This window comes from Papilio xuthus, unplaced genomic scaffold (assembly GCF_000836235.2).
Source record: "Papilio xuthus unplaced genomic scaffold, Pxut_1.1 DF824655.1, whole genome shotgun sequence".
In the NCBI taxonomy this organism is placed as follows: domain Eukaryota; kingdom Metazoa; phylum Arthropoda; class Insecta; order Lepidoptera; family Papilionidae; genus Papilio; species Papilio xuthus.
Genome location: NW_013533994.1, coordinates 2,766,324 through 2,784,970, shown reverse-complemented (window position 1 = coordinate 2,784,970; position 18,647 = coordinate 2,766,324). Strand labels below are relative to the sequence as shown.

Sequence of the window (18,647 nt, the reverse complement as noted above, 5' to 3'; positions counted from 1 at the left end):
CTCCTATGTCATCCAAATCACTTTATCCCGTTATCTTATGACAGTTGTGTTAGTTCAGTTAAGGAATGTCTATCGAAATGACGTAGGTATGTCATATTTTAGATCTATTATAATGCTAGAACACTTTTTCACCGAACGTAATATTAAATCTTTTACCATTATTGGCAATGTATATCCATTTTTAAGTTATGTCTTAGTTTTTTTTTGATTTTTGAGTAAAAACTTTCAGTATATATTCATAATCTAACATGTTATGTATGTAGGTTTTCTCATCCACTGCTTTCCCAAAGTATTGATGACCTACAACTTTATGCGATCAAATAAAGTACATAGCCTATTTTACGTTCCTTAATATAAATGCTTGTTTTCATTTACATAAGTGAATATGTATTAAGAGAATTGATTTTGTATTACATATTATATTATATTGAAAGTGTTTTATCGTTCAATTTTGTAAAATAGAAATAAACGGTAAAGTACAAAAGATAAATAATGTCGTATATTTTTCTACAATATTGTGAAACGCGACTATCCAGAGCCGAAGTAAGTTTGGCGAAGCTAAAGCATCCGCCAGTTATCATTGCGAGAGTATATAATTGTTGGCAATTTCATGTCTCTATTCAGCTCATGAATGGCAACCATTAGGCGGAGCTCTCGACGCGCCCTCCATGGCTAATAAGTGCATTTCGCTTTACAGGACTCCTTAGTGCAGTTTTTAAAGCTTCGCTGTTTTTAAAAAAATGGCCATGAAGGGCCGCCATTTTGCATCGCGAGGGAATTGTAACGCGAATTGTTGTTTAATTGAGGCTATTAAGTTATTAAGTTACTTAAGTAATTAATAGACGTAAGAGTAGAAAGCACGAAATACTACCATGTACGTATTACGCTGTATTCTGTGTTTTATTGTACTATGAATAAAATAATGAATTTCTAAATCCTGTCGTTTTTCTTATATAACCTAAAGTTTACGTCATAAACTAATAGAACGAGTTTAGTCATAACTTTATTATAAGAATACATGGTTGTATTCTAGGCAGCCTTGACCACGCTGGGTTTCGACGTGCAAAGGTCTGTACAATAACCTTAAATGTAGCACCCCTAACGCCACAAAACCCTAGCAGCCCTTTAAGAGTTCATTGGCTGAAATAATACTTGTATAGTAATTAAATGTTAAAATAAATTTTCGTAGTAGCAAAATCAACCCCTAAGTCCGCCTAAATAAATATAAATATGATATAAGAAGGCAATAAAACAGTGTAAAGTGACCTTGGTGTACATAACGGCCCCGCGGTTCGCAAGCCACACCGCTCTCTGCTTGCCGACCGCCGCCCTTCGCGGTTAAGCCTTTCAGACTTTTCTCACTCGGATGCCACCTGCTGTGTACGTAAACTTGATGGTACATATTACCCATATATTATTATCTCATTATTTCATAATACCATATTAAAATTACCTTAATCACACCCTTCAGGATGCAACTAGTCTATCTTAGTTTAATATTTCCATAAAAACATTGTGTTACATAGTTATAATAACTTGTCAGCCGTATCAATCGATAAGAAAAAGAAATTCTTAAAAATCAACGAGCCCAATTAAAATAAAAAAATCCACTAAACGAATGTTAGAACCCGCTACAACGCGGAAATTGAGACGCTGGTGGGTGAGCCGAATATCATCGGAGAAGCAAAAGCTCACAGACTACGATGGCTGGGCTGGGCCGCCGACCCATCGGTCGGGCCCAGGTACCGCTGGCGAGACGCCGTAGAGCTGGATCTGCGGGAGCTACAAGCGATGGACTGGCAGGAAAAGGTACAAGACATGCGACTTTGGCGATCTCTTGTGTCGGAGGCCAAGACCCACTTTGGGTCGATGCGCCAGCGGAGTAAGTAAGTAGTAAGTAAACGAATGTTAAAATAGTAAAAATTAAGATTTAATTTAGTGTACACAATGAAATGTCACGTAAATGAAGCCTCGAGCGTTGGAACGTCGAGGGCATTTGGTGCACCATCTCATTCCGCCAAATTCTCTTTTACAACATTGTAAGATTTCGCGGTTAATTGGCAATTTAGTGTACAATGCATGTCAGTATCGTTTAAGTCATATTTCATATATAAGTGTTACTTCAATGAATATTATCCTGGACAATGGTCCCGGGAGTAAGTCACGATTCCTGTCCGCGGGCGCCCACCTGTGTACGTGCAACAAATTGGCAAATATTTCAATTTTTTTAATAATTCCAAGCACTTACCGCAAGCCGGCGTGATCGTGACTGGTGAAAAGAAACGTTTAAGCTTAAATATGTATTGCAATTATATTACTTAATACCAGTCATATTACGTCACCGATCTCAATGATAATTTTTATAGTTTACATATACAATGACAAAGCGTTCGTTAAAACTGTACAAATTAGTAAACTCGGACATGCTATATAACTGCTCGAATCTTTTATATAATGGTACTATCTGTCCCGACTCCGTCCGCGCAGAACTAAAGCTTAATTAGTAGCCTATATGTTCTTCTAGTTCTAGACTATGTTCTACATATATGCCAAAAATCACAAGTTCCGTTGAGCAGTTCTGAAGATATGAAGATATCTTCAGAGCTGTTAGAAGTAACATATGTACATCTAAACTTTCGATATTTAAACATTAGTAAGATTATAAGACAAGGTGACAAACGAGCAGGCGGCCTGATTTCACTAATACATACAACAAAATAACCTCTGTCCATAGATAACAACTAAAAAAAAACATTTATTATATTTTCAAAAGTATTCCTTGTTCATAGTAAAGTGACAGTATCAGGAACTACGACGGTCAGTTGGTTCTCTGCATGGTCCTCGTGCGTCATCTCCTCGTGTTCAAGCTTAACCACCTCACTGCGCACCAACACGATTACATAGCACTGCATTACTGTAAACATAAACGTAAGTTTCCACTGTCAACAGTCATTCAGATACAGGCACATATTCTCTCTAATGTGTTAAGGGTGGTTTACAGGGGAAACCCTCTCGGTTACCAACGTCAAATCTACAAGAATGAACATTTTAGAGAGAAAGAAAGCATTTCCATTACTAGATATTAACTTACCAACCGTAAAATTACAATTGGCTTTAAATTCTGATATAATTGAAATAGTAAGAGGGACATAAGATATTTATAGATACAAAAGTCATTAAAACATAAGTTAAAGAATCTCATTCGTAGTACTATGCTACTTACTTAATGCAAACAACGCTGTGAACACCTCAAAAAGCATTCCCCGGGATAGCAGTATAAATATAGGCACCAGAGCTGCTAGAGTTGTCGCCACAGCATAATAATTATATAGTCGTAGCATTAACATATCTCTCTGGAATTAAAAAAAAACACTACTGATACGCTTTTGTTTCTTTGGTTAAGTGATCCTCCCATGATCTTCCGCAACACCAGAGGAACTGCAGAGAAAACTAATCATATTTTAAACTAGCTATTCCCATGCGGCTCCATCCGCTTAAATTTCCGTTAATTTTTGTATCATGGAAAACTTTGTTTTATTCTTTACTTTGCAAAAAACTTTTAATTGCAAATGTCAAAATTCAAATGCTCAAACGTCAACGAAGGCCTTCGCCTTTGGCTAAGACCGGTACCATGGCAAGATCATGGTTAGATCTTTGCTGTTATTGGCTTACAATTTTTGTCTCTTTCTCGCATATCACTTTTTAAATTTACTCACCCCCTGAAATTTATTGTGTGAAAATATATTGCCTAAAGTCTGCCGTAAGTATAGGTCTTTTTATAACAAAAATAAATATTCGAAAATATGCTGTGATTGTTAGGATTCTTCGTTGTAATATGTGTTTACGCTTTATTATATTAGTATATATGAATACATTACTCGGTTACCTGATATCCAGCGACAAGTAGCAGTATATTCAGTATGACGCCCATACCTAGTATACTGAACAATACGGTAGAGGTGACGACTTCGAGCGATGCATCGTTTGTCACCGACAGCCGCTGCAGCTCGGTTCTGATAACGAGACACGCCACAGCGCATACCGACAAAATCTGGAAATATTTATAATAGATCTTTCTGAGCTACAACCTGAAAGAACCTATGACATTTTTATTTCAATTAAAACCATTCCTCAATTTAAAATCACGATTTCAATTATCTTAGCTTTTGTAAAACTAATTTATACTGCGCGACTGCCAATATTCTCTTATGAAACCATTCTACTCTAATTAGACGTAAGTTATCAATCTAATCTAAAAATCCATAAAAATTACGCTTTAAATGGTCATTAACGCAAAAGTTAGTTGTAAAAAAATATCATTTATTCTGATTTTCTACTTACAATATTAATATATCCAAATATTATAATCCCCCCGAGCAATGGAATACAAAAGCAACACTTTTCTACTTTAGGCACTTTTAGATGCATCTTGATCTACTATAAACACTAGCTATTTACTCAAATCACTGCAACACTGTGACATTTAATCAATATATTTATGCATCTTATTTTGTTTATTTTATTATTTTTCGTTGATATCAACGCGGTCAAACATTATGACCCCACAAAGTATACGTAAATGTGAATCCGTTTATTGAACCTTTGCAATCACATATTAGTACTTTCACGATTATTTTAGTTCCCAAATACTACGAGTATTATAAGAAATCAAAATAACTTAAAACCAGACATAATATCTAATTAACCGTATGAAAGTTCATAGATACTAATTGTTGTTCAATGAAAACGACACATGACTTTTTTTTACTTTCCAGGTCAGTAATACGACCTGATTGTATTAATAACGATTAACTCGACGTTGTGTCTTGAGATTTTATAAGATAATCATTTGCTCATTGGTTGTTATTGCATAATTGAGCCACCCACGGTACGACCCTCAGCAGACTGAGACCGATTAGCCCCATTTTGTGTCAATATTTGTTTATTTCTCGTTCAATTACCATCTGGTTCCCGTTAGTAGAGTTTGCAGATTTGGCTATCAAACAGCCAGAAGCATAGTGCTGTTTATGCTTTTATTTCTAACCCTCGGTTAAGTTTGTGAACTACTAATTAATCTAGCCCAACTGACTTAATACACAGTAAAATAGCCAAATAAAAAACGAAAAAAGCCGACTGACTGTACCTCTATGACATTCCGAGGATAAGAGGAATGAATTAGGTAACCCTTTGCTTAGACATTAGAAGAAAAAAATGAAAACGACATAGGTACATACATACAAACATATATATACATTATCACTAAAGAATTGCGAAAATAAAAATCTTTTAGCATCGCGTTTCATCTAACATGATAAAAATCAAAAATTAAACAACTTTTTTTTTAATCCAGCGATTTTCTTATTTCTTATTTACAATTTAAAAAACTAATTCAATATACCTTTAAAGTAAATTCGATTTTACCGCGGTAACATCCAGTTGAGTTTGCAGTTTGACTCCATACGTCTTTTACATTTTATAGTCTGTATTCTTTGACAAAATTATTTGTTTTGTCTGTGGTTATTAAAACAATTATTTTACTGAAGATTTCTTAACATTACGTGAGCCGAAATTAATTTGTTTTCTATTTCTTTAAAACAATATATGTGCTAAGTAGATATTAACTAATTGAGCAGACTGTACAGAGCGTAAGTTGTTACATTTTTATTATTTAACATACATTCGGTACTTCTCTTGTTCCACATTCTAAGTCGTTTTGAGGTTAGATAATGGTGCAACTTTCCAAAACCTTAATGTTATTCGCTTTTAATTTATACTTTTATATTTATTGAAATCCGTAATAATTATTTCCTCGCTCTTGATTTCATAAAACTTCTTGTAAAGGACAAAGTTGACATTTTCTGGATTCGGTAAAATTCGGCACTTTAACTAATTTTAATAATATTATATAACTCTGATGTGTCTAAACAAATAACTAAGTTTAATTATTACTTGCTATATATGCATTTTGCGCTTTTTCAGAAATGGCGGCCCAACTCTTTAACCGAATTGGACAACTTGGCCTCGGCGTAGCTGTTGTCGGCGGTGTTGTTAATTCAGCTCTTTACAATGGTATATTATATTTTAAGCTTATATTTTTAAAATAATCAGTACTAAATGCTAAGTAGAGATTGTCTATTTTTACGATTAATTCTAAGACAAAATATCCTGCTTTTGCTATTGCTCCACAGTTTAGCGTTTTCGTCAGTTTATCATTATCATCTTGTTTATTTCTAGTTGACGGTGGCCACCGAGCTGTAATCTTTGATAGGTTTGCTGGGGTCAAAAACCTTGTCGTCGGTGAAGGCACACATTTCTTCATTCCATGGGTGCAGAAACCTATTATCTTTGACATTAGATCAAGACCCAGAAATGTTCCTACCGTGACGGGAAGTAAAGGCAAGTTGCTTTTTAATACTCTATAATATAAAAATATCTAGTATCTAATCTATAGTCAGCTAATCAATGTAAAGAAACTGTCAAACCTAGTCCAAATATGTAAAGGTATGCAAAAACATTAGGTTTATTAAAAATTTATTGAGTGTGAATAATAATAAAATTGAGTTGTCTGTAGAGTATGTAATAATTAGTTAAACAGAAAGTAGAAATCATGTTTGAGAATTTGTCAACAAGACAGGTAGTCTTGTTGACAAATTCTCAAACATGAATTAGTAATTAACCTCCTAACCAAAAAAATCTCAGGATTAGGTGCCTCATATTTTTGTTAAATTTTAAAAGCTTTTACTTTTCTAATAACATTGTTAACTTTATTTTTAATGTCATTCCAGATCTTCAAAATGTCAATATCACACTGCGTATCTTGTTCCGACCTGTGCCTGACCAGCTGCCAAAGATCTACACAATTCTTGGCATAGATTATGAGGAGAGAGTACTTCCTTCAATCACTTCTGAAGTTCTCAAAGCTGTGGTGGCACAGTTTGATGCTGGAGAACTCATTACGCAGAGAGAGGTAAATTTCATAATACAAATATGCAATCACTAAGGTGATAAAGATAACCTCTCATTTATATACTCAGACTAATGATACCCAGGAGATTTTTAAACATAAATATGTATGTTAATAAAGATGAATGTTGCCATTCCATTTATATTTTTGAATGAAGGAGTTGACTTGCTAAAATGTCATATAGATTAAATTGTTTCTTTTTGTGAGTGCAGTGTTTTTTAAATTAATCTCAGTTTGATTTGTATCTTCATATTATTTACAGATTGTATCACAAAAAGTTAGCGAAAGTCTGACTGAAAGAGCATCACAGTTTGGTCTGATTCTGGATGACATCTCTATCACACATTTGACTTTCGGCAAGGAGTTCACTCAAGCTGTTGAATTGAAACAAGTAGCACAGCAGGAGGCTGAAAAGGCGCGTTTCCTCGTAGAAAAGGCGGAGCAACAGAAGAAAGCGGCCGTCATAGCGGCAGAGGGTGACGCTCAAGCTGCCATACTCCTCGCAAAGTCCTTTGGTAGTGCGGGAGAAGGTCTTGTGGAACTCAGACGTATTGAAGCTGCAGAAGATATTGCTTACCAACTAGCAAAGTCACGAAATGTTACATACTTACCTCAAGGACAAAATGTACTCCTAAACCTTCCTACACAGAACTAAGGCAACCTACTGCCATAAGATTTCAGTACAAGTCAGCATGTGGATTGGTACTGTGCTTTATTGCATTTCAGTTAATTCATGATAAGTGTTGCATTTTAAGGACTCAATAAAAAGGTGTGGTTCCGCCGATAGACTATGTAGTCATTATTAGTTTTACGGAATATTGTAATTACGGAAATATGAAATATAATTTGTTGAAATATAGTTTGTTTCAATTTTTTGTACTATTTTTGATTTTCATACTCTAGCTATATACTTAAGGGGTATAATGAAGCTAATGTAACATTATTTCTTATACAGTTTTATTAGTCAGTCTGGTGAAGTCCACAATGGATCATCTCTCTCCTTTACATCATTAAAAACATCTTTATCTAGGAAATAATTCTTTTGTATAACATTGAAAAATAAATTTTCCCTGATGCAAGCTTCTTTTACATAGTCCATTTCATCTTTATTTAAGCCACTTGGTAGTGTGAGCTTGCATAAATTGACATTATTCTTAAAATTTATTATAAGGGTATCTACTTCTCGCTTAAAGTTGTCATTTACTGGTTCTAAGGTTTCCCTTCCAATCAAAGTAATCTGTTTACAAGAGTCTCGAGTTTGTAGTAATAGTTCCAATTCTATCTGCAGTTCTTCATTATTCGGCTGCAGTTTTAGTGCACTCCGAAGTCTTTTTTCTGCTTCACTGAATTGACCAATCATTCGTAGTGCTTTCGCATTTTGAAATAGCATCTTACTATTATTCCAAAGACTATTAAGTCTATTTAATTCATTACATGATGTACATGCTTGAAGTGGCTTCTTTAATTTATTGTAACATATTGCTAGATTACTGTATAACTTTATAAGTAGTTTTTCTTGAATTTTCTCTTCATCTTCATCTGCTAAGCGACACCTATGGAGCATAGACACACTTTTCCTGAACACTTGTGCTGCTGCCATGTAATTCTTAGTTTTATGTAATGTAAGTCCAGAACTGTATAATAATTTAACTTCATGATGAACTCTGTTAAATATGTTCGCCTCAGAGAAATTAATAGGCCTGTAAATAAATTAAAACCGAAAATAAAATTTTTATAAAAAAATTCTATATAAATAATTTATATGAATAGCTCACCCTTGTTTTGGAGTAATTATGCTTTTAATTAACTTAATGTAAAATATACAATCTGCTTTAGGTTTGATCCTCGGTGGAATTCCCATTTCACCATACATTAATTCATAGGAGAGAAGAAATAATGATAGTTCTCCAACAAGCATAGAATGGATTGCTAATTGTAAACCAGGCAATAAACCATTATCTTTGAGATCCACAACCTTCAACAAAAAAAGCATTTCATAATGTAAAAAGATTTTAATAAACAGGAAATATTTTTACACTTTATTAAAAAAACAACTTACTAATGGCTTATTAATTTTAACAAGGTCAAATGGTTCGTTTTCATTTTCCCAATAACCTGTATATGCTATTGAAACAGTATTTTCATCATTTAAAGGTAAACCTCCTCCTTCTTCAATAATTCTCTTTTTTATAAATCCTTTCTCATCCACAGGATCCAGTTTGAGTTCCTGAAATGACTTCACAGGTTGCCCTATGTATTCAAAAGTTTTTCTGGCTTTTGTTTCTGGTTCTAAGTGGTCATCTAAATCTTCATATCCTTCATTAATGTGTAGAATTGAACCTCTTGTAAGAACCTCCCTTTAAAGTAACAATTAATTATGTGACTTTTAGAAATTCAAAATGGTCACCATATTACTCCTACTAAACATTATACAAAATAACCTTGTTGTTTATTCTTATGAACATACAATGGAACATGGATAAGGGCGGATCGAAAGGACCACAATAATTTTCTAGTTTATAGAGTGTTATAGAACCCAAGTGTCTTGCTTGTGAAGGACTGGACAATAACTCGCTTATAGAGGTTTTTCGCTTATCCAGGCACAACCATAATTAGTTATGTGAAACAAAATATTAAGTTATCTGAAATACAATACTCACTTTAAATTTAAGCCATTTTCCAATGCAACCCTGTATGTAGTTGGATCCATTTTAGATAATAAGTTACAGTCTACAAATTTTATATCCTTTTAGATCTCTGGTTGATCCGATACTGCATACCTATTGAAAATTTTATTTTTTATACTACACTGTCAATAATATTAGTCATAACCACTTATTGTCTACAAGGATATTTACTTGCTTAGTATCAATAGTCATAGCCTAAGCCTAGCTGCTCACAAAGTTTTATAACACTAAACATTAAGATGATTTTGAATCCTGGCTCATACAACTGATGATTGCAATTGCTTTAGTACCCACAATACTTAAGCTTGTACGCATCTTCTACTCTTTACTGTTTTTAATTTCGTTTTAATAATTATGTAGAAATAATAAAAATAAAACCGAACCAACTTTCATGTATAGTTTAAAAACATTTGTTTAAAGTCAAATGTCATTGTCACCTCACGTGCCACAATTGACGTTTACGTTTTGATGTTACTAAAAACTTTGCATATGTAGAAAAATGTTTGTTTTCATAAGTTTCCATTCCATATGAACACAATGACCGGTTAAGAAAATACGAATACTACCTGTCGCCCACGACGATTAAAAATATAACTTAATAAGTAGCCTTCCAGACTACGTTCTATATGTATGCCAAATTTCATCGAGATCCATGCAGGTGTTCTAGAGATACCTTCACACAAACATCCATCAACTCATCAAAGATCACGCCTCACAAGATGTTTAGGCTGTTTAGGGTGTACATGTATTCCTATTTTAGTAACACAATTTTTACGTTACTCTAAATCCAGAGATGCAGAAATAAAACTTTTTTTTTTAAATTAAACAACTACTTTAATAAAATATTTTATTCATATAAATAAATAGATCAATAACTGTACCAATATTTAAATTACAACTAAGGCCTTGATTTTTGACGAACAGCTTGTCTCAGCACAGCTATGTATGATGATATTAGGTCATCCATTTTGTAACCCAGTGATGTTTCGCAAAGAATTTTAGTTCCACGAAGAACATTACCCATTGTCATGTGGAAGAAGGTATTACCGGATGACCAGTTAGAAAGTTGAGAGAACGGGTGTGTTACTAATACATCCTGTAAAAATATTTTTAATATAAAAATATGAATGGCTTCAACGCTATATTATATCGTTTTAAGGCATTTAAATACTTACTCGGCTTTGAGGATGGATTACACTAACACCATTCCTATTTATTCCTATAACGACCATTTCTGGATAGGTCGGGTCGGATGTTTGTTTAACCTCAAAAAAAGCAGTGCCAAATGTTGGTAATTGGTAAATTTTCTTTAGAAACTGTTCTTTAGCTTCTTCTTCAGTCATATTCCCATGTCTCAAATAAGCCGCTGTTATCGAAGACTTCCATTGTGAGTTCGTCTGAATTCTTGTCATATCCGATGGTATGAGGTCTTCTAATATTTGAGTAATCTGTGTTAAGCCAGTTTGATCATCTGCATACCGAGCTCGATAAATAAGAGCAGCTAATTCCACTAAATCTTGTTTTGATGTTTTGTGATATCCACGCAAATATTTTGGCAATTCTTGAGGAAAGTAAAATATTTGATCGGCATTTTTATCTTTACCAGGTACTGTGTTAATCCACAACTTTTTCATAAAAAATATTTGATAATTCATTTGAACTTGAGAACCAGCTAAAACAAAAGAGTTAAATGTAATTACATAAAAGTAATACGGATTTTATTTTGTGTTTCGTAAACGAACACAGCCGCTTACCTGAACGTACTGGCCGAGACCTCTTCATCCATTCTACAAGCTCATGAACAAAATCAAAGAAATAATAGTTTTCCGGAACTGAAAAAACTTTGTCTGCTATTTTAACAAATAAACTAAAACCATCGCTGTTTTTCAAATTTAAACGGCCAGTTATTTGTTCACAAAGGTCCCTCGCTCTTGTCGAGGAATCTACTTCAAATGCTTCGTCAGTGTCGTCTGGGAAGTACACTTTGTGATATATTTGCATACTTCTGTGCTGGATCGCTTCCACCTCAATAACATAAGGAGGATACATCCTCGGCCCATGCTTTTGAGTTTTAAATACTCGTTTCAAACATTCTTTAGCTATTGGGTGCGGACGCGTCTTAAGGAATTCGACGAGATCCTTTATCAGTATTTGTCCACAAGCAAATATTCCAGTTACGAGCCACATTAGCTCCCAGCCTCGTTCTTCGCTAAGCTGTATTCGATTGTTAGTCAGTTGTTTCATTATTTGACAATATACTTCGTCACGTAAACTCGGTTCGTTTAAAGCTGCTTTGAATATTTCGTCAGTGTATTCAGTTGCAGATCTAGGTTTGGCTGCCGGTAAATCTCCCATATATTTCTGTATCGCATAATATGCTGTCAAAGCATGCTTGGAAAGTTTCTCATCTCCTATCAACTTTTTAAGTAGCGGTTTTTTCAAATTTTCACGGCTATGTGCCCATAAATCAATTAATAATGGTTTCTTAGCAGTGTTCAATGTTGATTGTTTCGATATAGTAGTATTAAAATCATTATTTTCTCTAAAATACTCCTTGGCAAAGTTTTCCAAAGTATGCATCCTCTTTCTTTGAAGGGTATTGTATTTCGAAAATGGCTTTTTATCAGTGTTAATATTGCCCTTTTTAAACGTATCTAGAATTACATCTGATGGCAGGGAAAGTGTAGGCAGTATATAAACTTGTTCTGTAGGGAACAGGCCTTCTTGATTATTACAAGAACCGTGACCCCATGTAGAATTCATTAAAGTTTCTCCAGTACAGTCGTGCAGTAGTGTTATAAGATCGCCTTTTTTGTACTGTAAGAATGAGGCAGCATCACTATAGCCCTGAGAGTCCATTTGCGCGATAACGTAAGTGGAACGACGTTTTAAACCATCTATGATATAAATCATTAGTGAACTCAATTCGCTTGCGTCTACACTTTGGAAGATAAATTCTTCTTGCTGTATAGTTCTTATGGTAACTCTTCCTACATTATCGTACTCTTCGTCGTCATCGTATGCGACGTAAGTTATCTCCGGGAATGATATTTCAAGAAGAATGTGCTCCAACTGATCTACAATGTATATTCCCGTCCAATTCACAGCTATGATGATAATATCCTTGTTAATAGAGTCTCCTTTTAATTTCACCGCTTCAAAGAACCTTGAGAAAAGCATCGGCCACTTCAATTTTGCGTATATCACTATGTCTTCTTTACAACGCAATGGATCAACCTTTGACTGAATACTTTTAGCAGATTCGAAGGCTTTAGTTACGAGATGTTCCCATTTTGTTAAAGCTACATCATTGGATTTAATAAATTGATTCGGTATGTAATTAACAATTACTTTCCTCAGTACATTTGGATCTATTCGATCGCCATGTTCAATATAATGTTGCTGTGCTGCTAGCATGGCTAAATCTTTCTCTGAATTACATCGATATTCACCAAATTTAACACCTTTTGCGACTTGGTAGTAAATGAGATTGGTTGCTACAGGATCTTCAGCAGGATTGTGCCAAGGAGTAAATACCTCCTTTCGGAAAAATAATCTCCATGGCGCATTCTTTTCAGGAGTTCCCTGTTCTTTAGCGAACTGCTCGCATTGAGACACGGCATCCATAATATGGACGTTTTCATTTCCTAGGGATAAAACGATATCATACAATGTTATGTATAAAGAAAATCCGAAAACATCGGTCAGTCCTATATTATCTGCTATTTGTTGACATATTTCTTCCGATGTAGTCGCCGAATCAGACTGTACCGTCTTCATAGACTCATCCATGAGAGTTACTGTTAGAAGTATTGGTTTTTTCGTTTTGGTCGCTTGCAATTCCAGCCAACTCGGAGGTTGCGTTCTTGGTCCGTTTTTGAATGTTCTCATTAGTCTTCCTTCACAATATGGTGCGTAGCCCGGTGGTCCGTCGCGGATAAATGCTCGTAAGTATTTAACAAATCTCTCTGATGGTGGGAAGCAACCAACACATAGCGATAGAAGTATCCAACCTCGAGCATGAGAAGATTTAGAAGGATTATTCGTCAGTTGTTTACACAATTGACAAAATATTTCATCACTGAAAAACAAAGACATTTTTAAGCATTGCTTCAAATTATATATCTAAATGATTTTTTTTTATTTAAATGCAATTATAATATTAAAAATGAGGACTTTGTTAAAAAAATTGTAAACAATCCAAGCGAGGACTCAAACTTCTCGGTTCAAGGTAAAAGATAAGTTGGAACACAAGGAGATCCTTGCCTGTTTAGTTCATTAATATCTGTAAGTAATTTATCATATCTGATAAGCGTATTAAAATAGTGCACTATCGACTATCAGGTTATCATTTAATACTTAAACATATGTTACACGAATTTCCGGAATTACGCTTACCGTAACTCTTTACGAATGATACCGTGGCCTATGATAAAATGTAACTTTTCTAAGTTTGTGCTTCGCCTTGAATGTAACCAATCGTGATACATTTCGTTGGTAGAGTCATCGTTCATCATATTTCTCATAAATTCTTCGTTCATTTTCGCACGTCGCTTGATTGATTTTTGTACAATTTTACTTGTGCTATTAGGACTTCTTTCAGGTTTTATGAGGGCCTACAAATAATTTTTAAGTTAAAAATTACCAAAATGTATCAGACTAGACTTGTCGTGGTTTTCTGAGAAACATGTTGCTATCTCTGATTTGTCAAAGAGGTTTTGGTCTCAGAAACCCACAGATAGTCTTTGTTAAAATACAATAATATAATAAATTATCAAATACTTTGTTATTGGGCAAAATATATTAATATCATATTAGATATGCGATGGCTTTAAAAGGAAAGTTAAGCTTTTTAATATGAGTGCGTTCTTCTATATGAATTATATTTATAATGTAAATTTTACCTCAAACTCTTTGCTCTTTTGGAATGCTCGTCCTATAGTGTCAGTCAACTTTGTCATCACTGGTATGTTATCAATTTTATCATCAACATATTTGGGTTCCGCCAAATCTCCCATAAATCTGAGTATCGTTATCCAGAGAGCTTGTGCCGCCACATTGTCAATAGGCGATGGCAAGTCTAATAGCGAATTTTTTAAAGGCTTCCGAGAGTACTGGTGACTTGTATTCCCTAGGAAATAAGTTGCTGCAAACTTTCTATAGTTGAAAGCATCAAATGGTTCCTCTTCCAATTCTTGCCGAAGCGGTATTACGTCGTCCGTTGATTGCTTCTCCGTTGATGTCTGTAAACATAAGATAGATATAAAGATTATGATGAATTTTGAAGGAAAATATATAGAAAATAACTCTTACCACTCCAAATCCAGTGCCTCTTACAGTTCCCGCAGGCGTTGAAGTATCTTTTAAGAAACCAAAAACATCGTCGACATATTTATCGTCAATTTCTTCCGCATTCTGAGTATTAGTTTCCGCTGCCTCTTTAGTAATCCAAATGGACCGCATGATATCATCGAACTTCTTCTCGTATTCATTTTCAGCTGCTTGTACATCATTATTAACTAATATTAACTCTTCCTTTTCCATGTGAAGTTCTAGCAGTTTAGCTCGAAGGACATCTCCCTTTTCTTTAACTAATTTCCTAACCAAATAACCTTTGCAGTGCGCTTGTAGATTTGTGAAGAATTTCCGTAAGTTAAGAAACGTTCTCCTTAGTTCTCTGGATTTAATAACGGCCTGTAATCGTAAGTATCCTCGTCTCAAAATAATATATCTGTTTCTGTATCCTCGAGCACGGAAATGCTTCTGCAAAGTGATCGCAGCTGCACGCATTCGCAAATATTTACGTCTCTGTATAAATCTTCTTATATTAGCTTGCGTTTTAATAACACTTCTTAGTATCACTTTATGTCTAATTTCTTCTAGAATAATATCGTGATGATCTTTCAAAAATACTTTAGTATGACCAAATCTAAAGTCTTGGTCCTTTAAGATTTCATTGCATATCTTTTTTGCAGCAACAATGCAGTCAGTTTTCTCTGCAGGCGGGATTCCCGCAACGACAACACGATATCGGTGCACAAATTCAGTGTACGGATATCTAATAGGGTAGCCCGCTTGTCTTATTTTCGCTGTTTCCATCAGACCAGCGTATCGTAATTGTCGAACACAAAGAGCACGATCAAAGAGCTGAAACAAAAAAAATTACAAATTCCTCACACTGTGCACATTGACGAGAGTCTAGTCGCTTTACCAAGAGGTAACATAAATTTTAATTAACATAATCAGAGTACTTACGTATCTCACAAAGTGACCAAATATAATTAAACTTACAAAATTAACACGTTATAGCTTAATTTTAGGTTTTTTTTAAAAATTCTTACGTACCCTGGGCTTTTTATGTTCATTTGGTTTAATACATCTTACAAAGAATGGATGACACGCGTAGAGTGTCTTCATTAGGGCGTCTAAAGATGTCTTAAATTGGTAACTGAGAGACACTGTTTTTCTACTTCCACTTTGAGACACAGACTCCAATGGAAAAAGGCTCTTAAGGAATTCGTTTTTGGAGTCCAATATCATTTCTTTTACGTCAGACGTCAACATGTCCCTATTTTTATCAAGAAAACCTGTAAAGATATAAGTATAAAGAAGATAATATTTAAATTTTGAAGTTTCCTTTATTTATCTGAAACTGGCCAGTATACGCACCTTTGACTTCATAATAAACGTCGCCAGCGTAATGTCGAACACCAAATCTATGTTCGTGTGTAGACTTTGGAGTAACGTAACTTGTGTTGTTGCTATGGTTGTTGTGAAGTTTTGAGAGAAGAGTTATATCAGTGCCCTTAGGAAACCTGGACTCCTCATCGATGAGCGATAACAAGTTCATTGGCTTTAAGCCGATCATATCTAAATTCATCTGATTGTCAACATAGTTGATATTCGTCCAGATTATGCCCTCTTTCTGGTACTGTTCTTGTTCAATTTTAAAAATATGTCTGACGAAAAATTGTTGTAAATTTTCATTAGCGTAATTGATACAAAGTTGCTCGAAACTATTTGATAGAAAGTTTTCAAAGCCAAATATATCTAGGATACCAACGGAACCACTTGACAGCTGCTGGCCTTTACATAAAGTTTTGTTGATTGTTTCTACAATATATTCGAAAACGTGTCCATAAATAGCTTTAACTAGAGCATCTCTGCCTTCTATTGCTGCCGATGCTGACAATGTAGACACGACTTTATCTCCTTGTGCGATCAATGTTTTCTTTGTTAGTGCATCACAAAAAGTAGCTTTGTTAACACCAAGAATATTTGCAATTCTAGTGGCGTTTGTTGTATCCGCTACTTCAGAGGAGTCGATGTTGTTCAAATTGAACGATTTAAACTTCAAATTTCCTAGATGTAATATGGCTGCCAGAAGACTGAACACACCCCATACTTCGTTTTCTGGGAAATTAAGGACTTTGAACGCAGATCGTATGTCTGCAAATTCGAGAGCATCGTTTCTCCCATCACAAGTCAGCATGTTGCCGGAATTTAAATAAACATAATCAGACGGACGGCCCAGTTCAAGTTTCTTTTTCTCATCCGCAGACAATCCTGTCACGAGCGAATAGAAAATGTGGTAATTACGTTCACCTCTATTTTGGAACACAATTCGCGATCTTTCTAAGAGGTACTGATCAATATTGCCTCCTTCAATAACTCCTTGCTTGTTAAAGTAAATGTTAATATACTTTCCAAATCTGGAAGAATTGTCGTTCTTAACAGTTTTAGCGTTACCAAACGCCTCTAATATGGGATTAGTTTCTTGTATCTGTTGTTCGATCCATGAATGTTTACCACTGGCAGCAGCTAGATACTGCAATAACAACTTCGTGCTTTCTGTTTTGCCTGCGCCACTTTCTCCGCTGCAATTTTACAATTAATTTTAAAAAGATTTATGAATTTGACAAGAAATATATTATTAGATCTTTGTTTACCTTATAACGATACACTGATTTGATGAAGTACTCAGTAGTTCTTTGTATGCATTGTTTCCGATTGCAAATATATGAGGTGGAATCTCACCTACGTTTCTATCTTGGTAAAAATGTATTTGATCCATTGTGTATATCGGTAAGATTTCGTAAGGATTTATGGCAATTAACATAGTTCCTGTATATGTCTGTAATTGTAAGTAAATTCGTATAAAAAGATTAATGTGCAATACCAGGCTATTTAAATAGGCGACAAAGGTAAAGAATATACATAACCTAGAGGCCACAATGCGCAGCAATCCGTAATTTTTTCCTACCCCATAAGGTTACAATTATATAAGTTGTTATAATTATGTAAGTTTTTTCTACCTTAAAATACTTCTACAATTGTTAAATGAATAATCTTACGTAAATCAGCTGCCGATTATAGCGTATGTGAAGATTGCGAAGGATCGTGTGCTCTTGTAGTTCTCCAAGAGTGATCATGTCTTCCACACTCTGGACAGAAGTGGCGTGTAAAGGTTTGATAACATTATTGACAGATGTACTAAAAACTTTGCCATCGTCATCTTGAACTTGTATAAGACCTCCGGAACTGTTGAGTATTTTAACTGCAATCGGTATATCGAATTCCGATTTCCCTTCCGGCTGAAGCCAGACTAAGTCCTAGAAAAAAACAAAGTAATTCAAGGGAATCCCCGATAACAAAATGTCATAGAAGAAAGTTATTAACGAGATCACAAATGTTACTACAGGATACGTATTAATTAACTTACCGAAAGACGTATTCTGTCAGCCATTTTAAGTTTTTGAGATTCCACTCACTGAATTGTTATTTTTCTCCAGACACAAACACACACATATTTACGGCAAAACATCACCACGAATACTGGAATTTTTATCAATGTTCTAGATTATTTATCATTATTGCATAGATATAATTCAAAGTTATCAGAAGGTATTTTGAGATAGTCACTTTAAAACATTTACCTCATAGCCTATCAATGTGTACTCATAATTCATTTTACGTATCTCTGATGATTAAGCTAT

General features: G+C 34.5%; 4 protein-coding genes across 4 annotated transcripts; 1 reads left to right on the top strand and 3 right to left on the bottom strand.

The window, feature by feature from the left end:
* Positions 1-2,771: 2,771 nt before the first annotated feature.
* Positions 2,772-4,487, bottom strand: LOC106127556 (uncharacterized). Its single transcript, XM_013325660.1, has 4 exons — positions 4,342-4,487; positions 3,887-4,051; positions 3,224-3,353; positions 2,772-2,914 (listed from the first exon to the last, which is right to left on the bottom strand). Exons 1-4 carry the CDS (start codon positions 4,426-4,428, stop codon positions 2,784-2,786), a joined length of 513 nt encoding a protein of 170 aa, XP_013181114.1. The 5' UTR covers positions 4,429-4,487; the 3' UTR covers positions 2,772-2,783.
* A 1,018-nt stretch (positions 4,488-5,505) lies between these two features.
* Phb1 (prohibitin 1) lies at positions 5,506-7,821 on the top strand. The gene is made up of 5 exons (XM_013325943.1): positions 5,506-5,645; positions 5,980-6,069; positions 6,235-6,396; positions 6,786-6,967; positions 7,227-7,821. Exons 2-5 carry the CDS (start codon positions 5,982-5,984, stop codon positions 7,617-7,619), a joined length of 825 nt encoding a protein of 274 aa, XP_013181397.1. The 5' UTR covers positions 5,506-5,645; positions 5,980-5,981; the 3' UTR covers positions 7,620-7,821.
* Positions 7,685-10,051, bottom strand: LOC106127726 (inactive peptidyl-prolyl cis-trans isomerase shutdown). Its single transcript, XM_013325942.1, has 5 exons — positions 9,823-10,051; positions 9,625-9,744; positions 9,024-9,321; positions 8,740-8,939; positions 7,685-8,664 (listed from the first exon to the last, which is right to left on the bottom strand). Exons 2-5 carry the CDS (start codon positions 9,672-9,674, stop codon positions 7,929-7,931), a joined length of 1,284 nt encoding a protein of 427 aa, XP_013181396.1. The 5' UTR covers positions 9,675-9,744; positions 9,823-10,051; the 3' UTR covers positions 7,685-7,928.
* Positions 10,052-10,503: 452 nt separating this feature from the next.
* Positions 10,504-18,500, bottom strand: LOC106127686 (myosin-VIIa). Its single transcript, XM_013325878.1, has 11 exons — positions 18,374-18,500; positions 18,006-18,263; positions 17,601-17,785; positions 16,321-17,528; positions 15,997-16,238; positions 14,965-15,798; positions 14,556-14,894; positions 14,050-14,267; positions 11,406-13,732; positions 10,827-11,323; positions 10,504-10,747 (listed from the first exon to the last, which is right to left on the bottom strand). Exons 1-11 carry the CDS (start codon positions 18,395-18,397, stop codon positions 10,550-10,552), a joined length of 6,330 nt encoding a protein of 2,109 aa, XP_013181332.1. The 5' UTR covers positions 18,398-18,500; the 3' UTR covers positions 10,504-10,549.
* Positions 18,501-18,647: the final 147 nt, after the last annotated feature.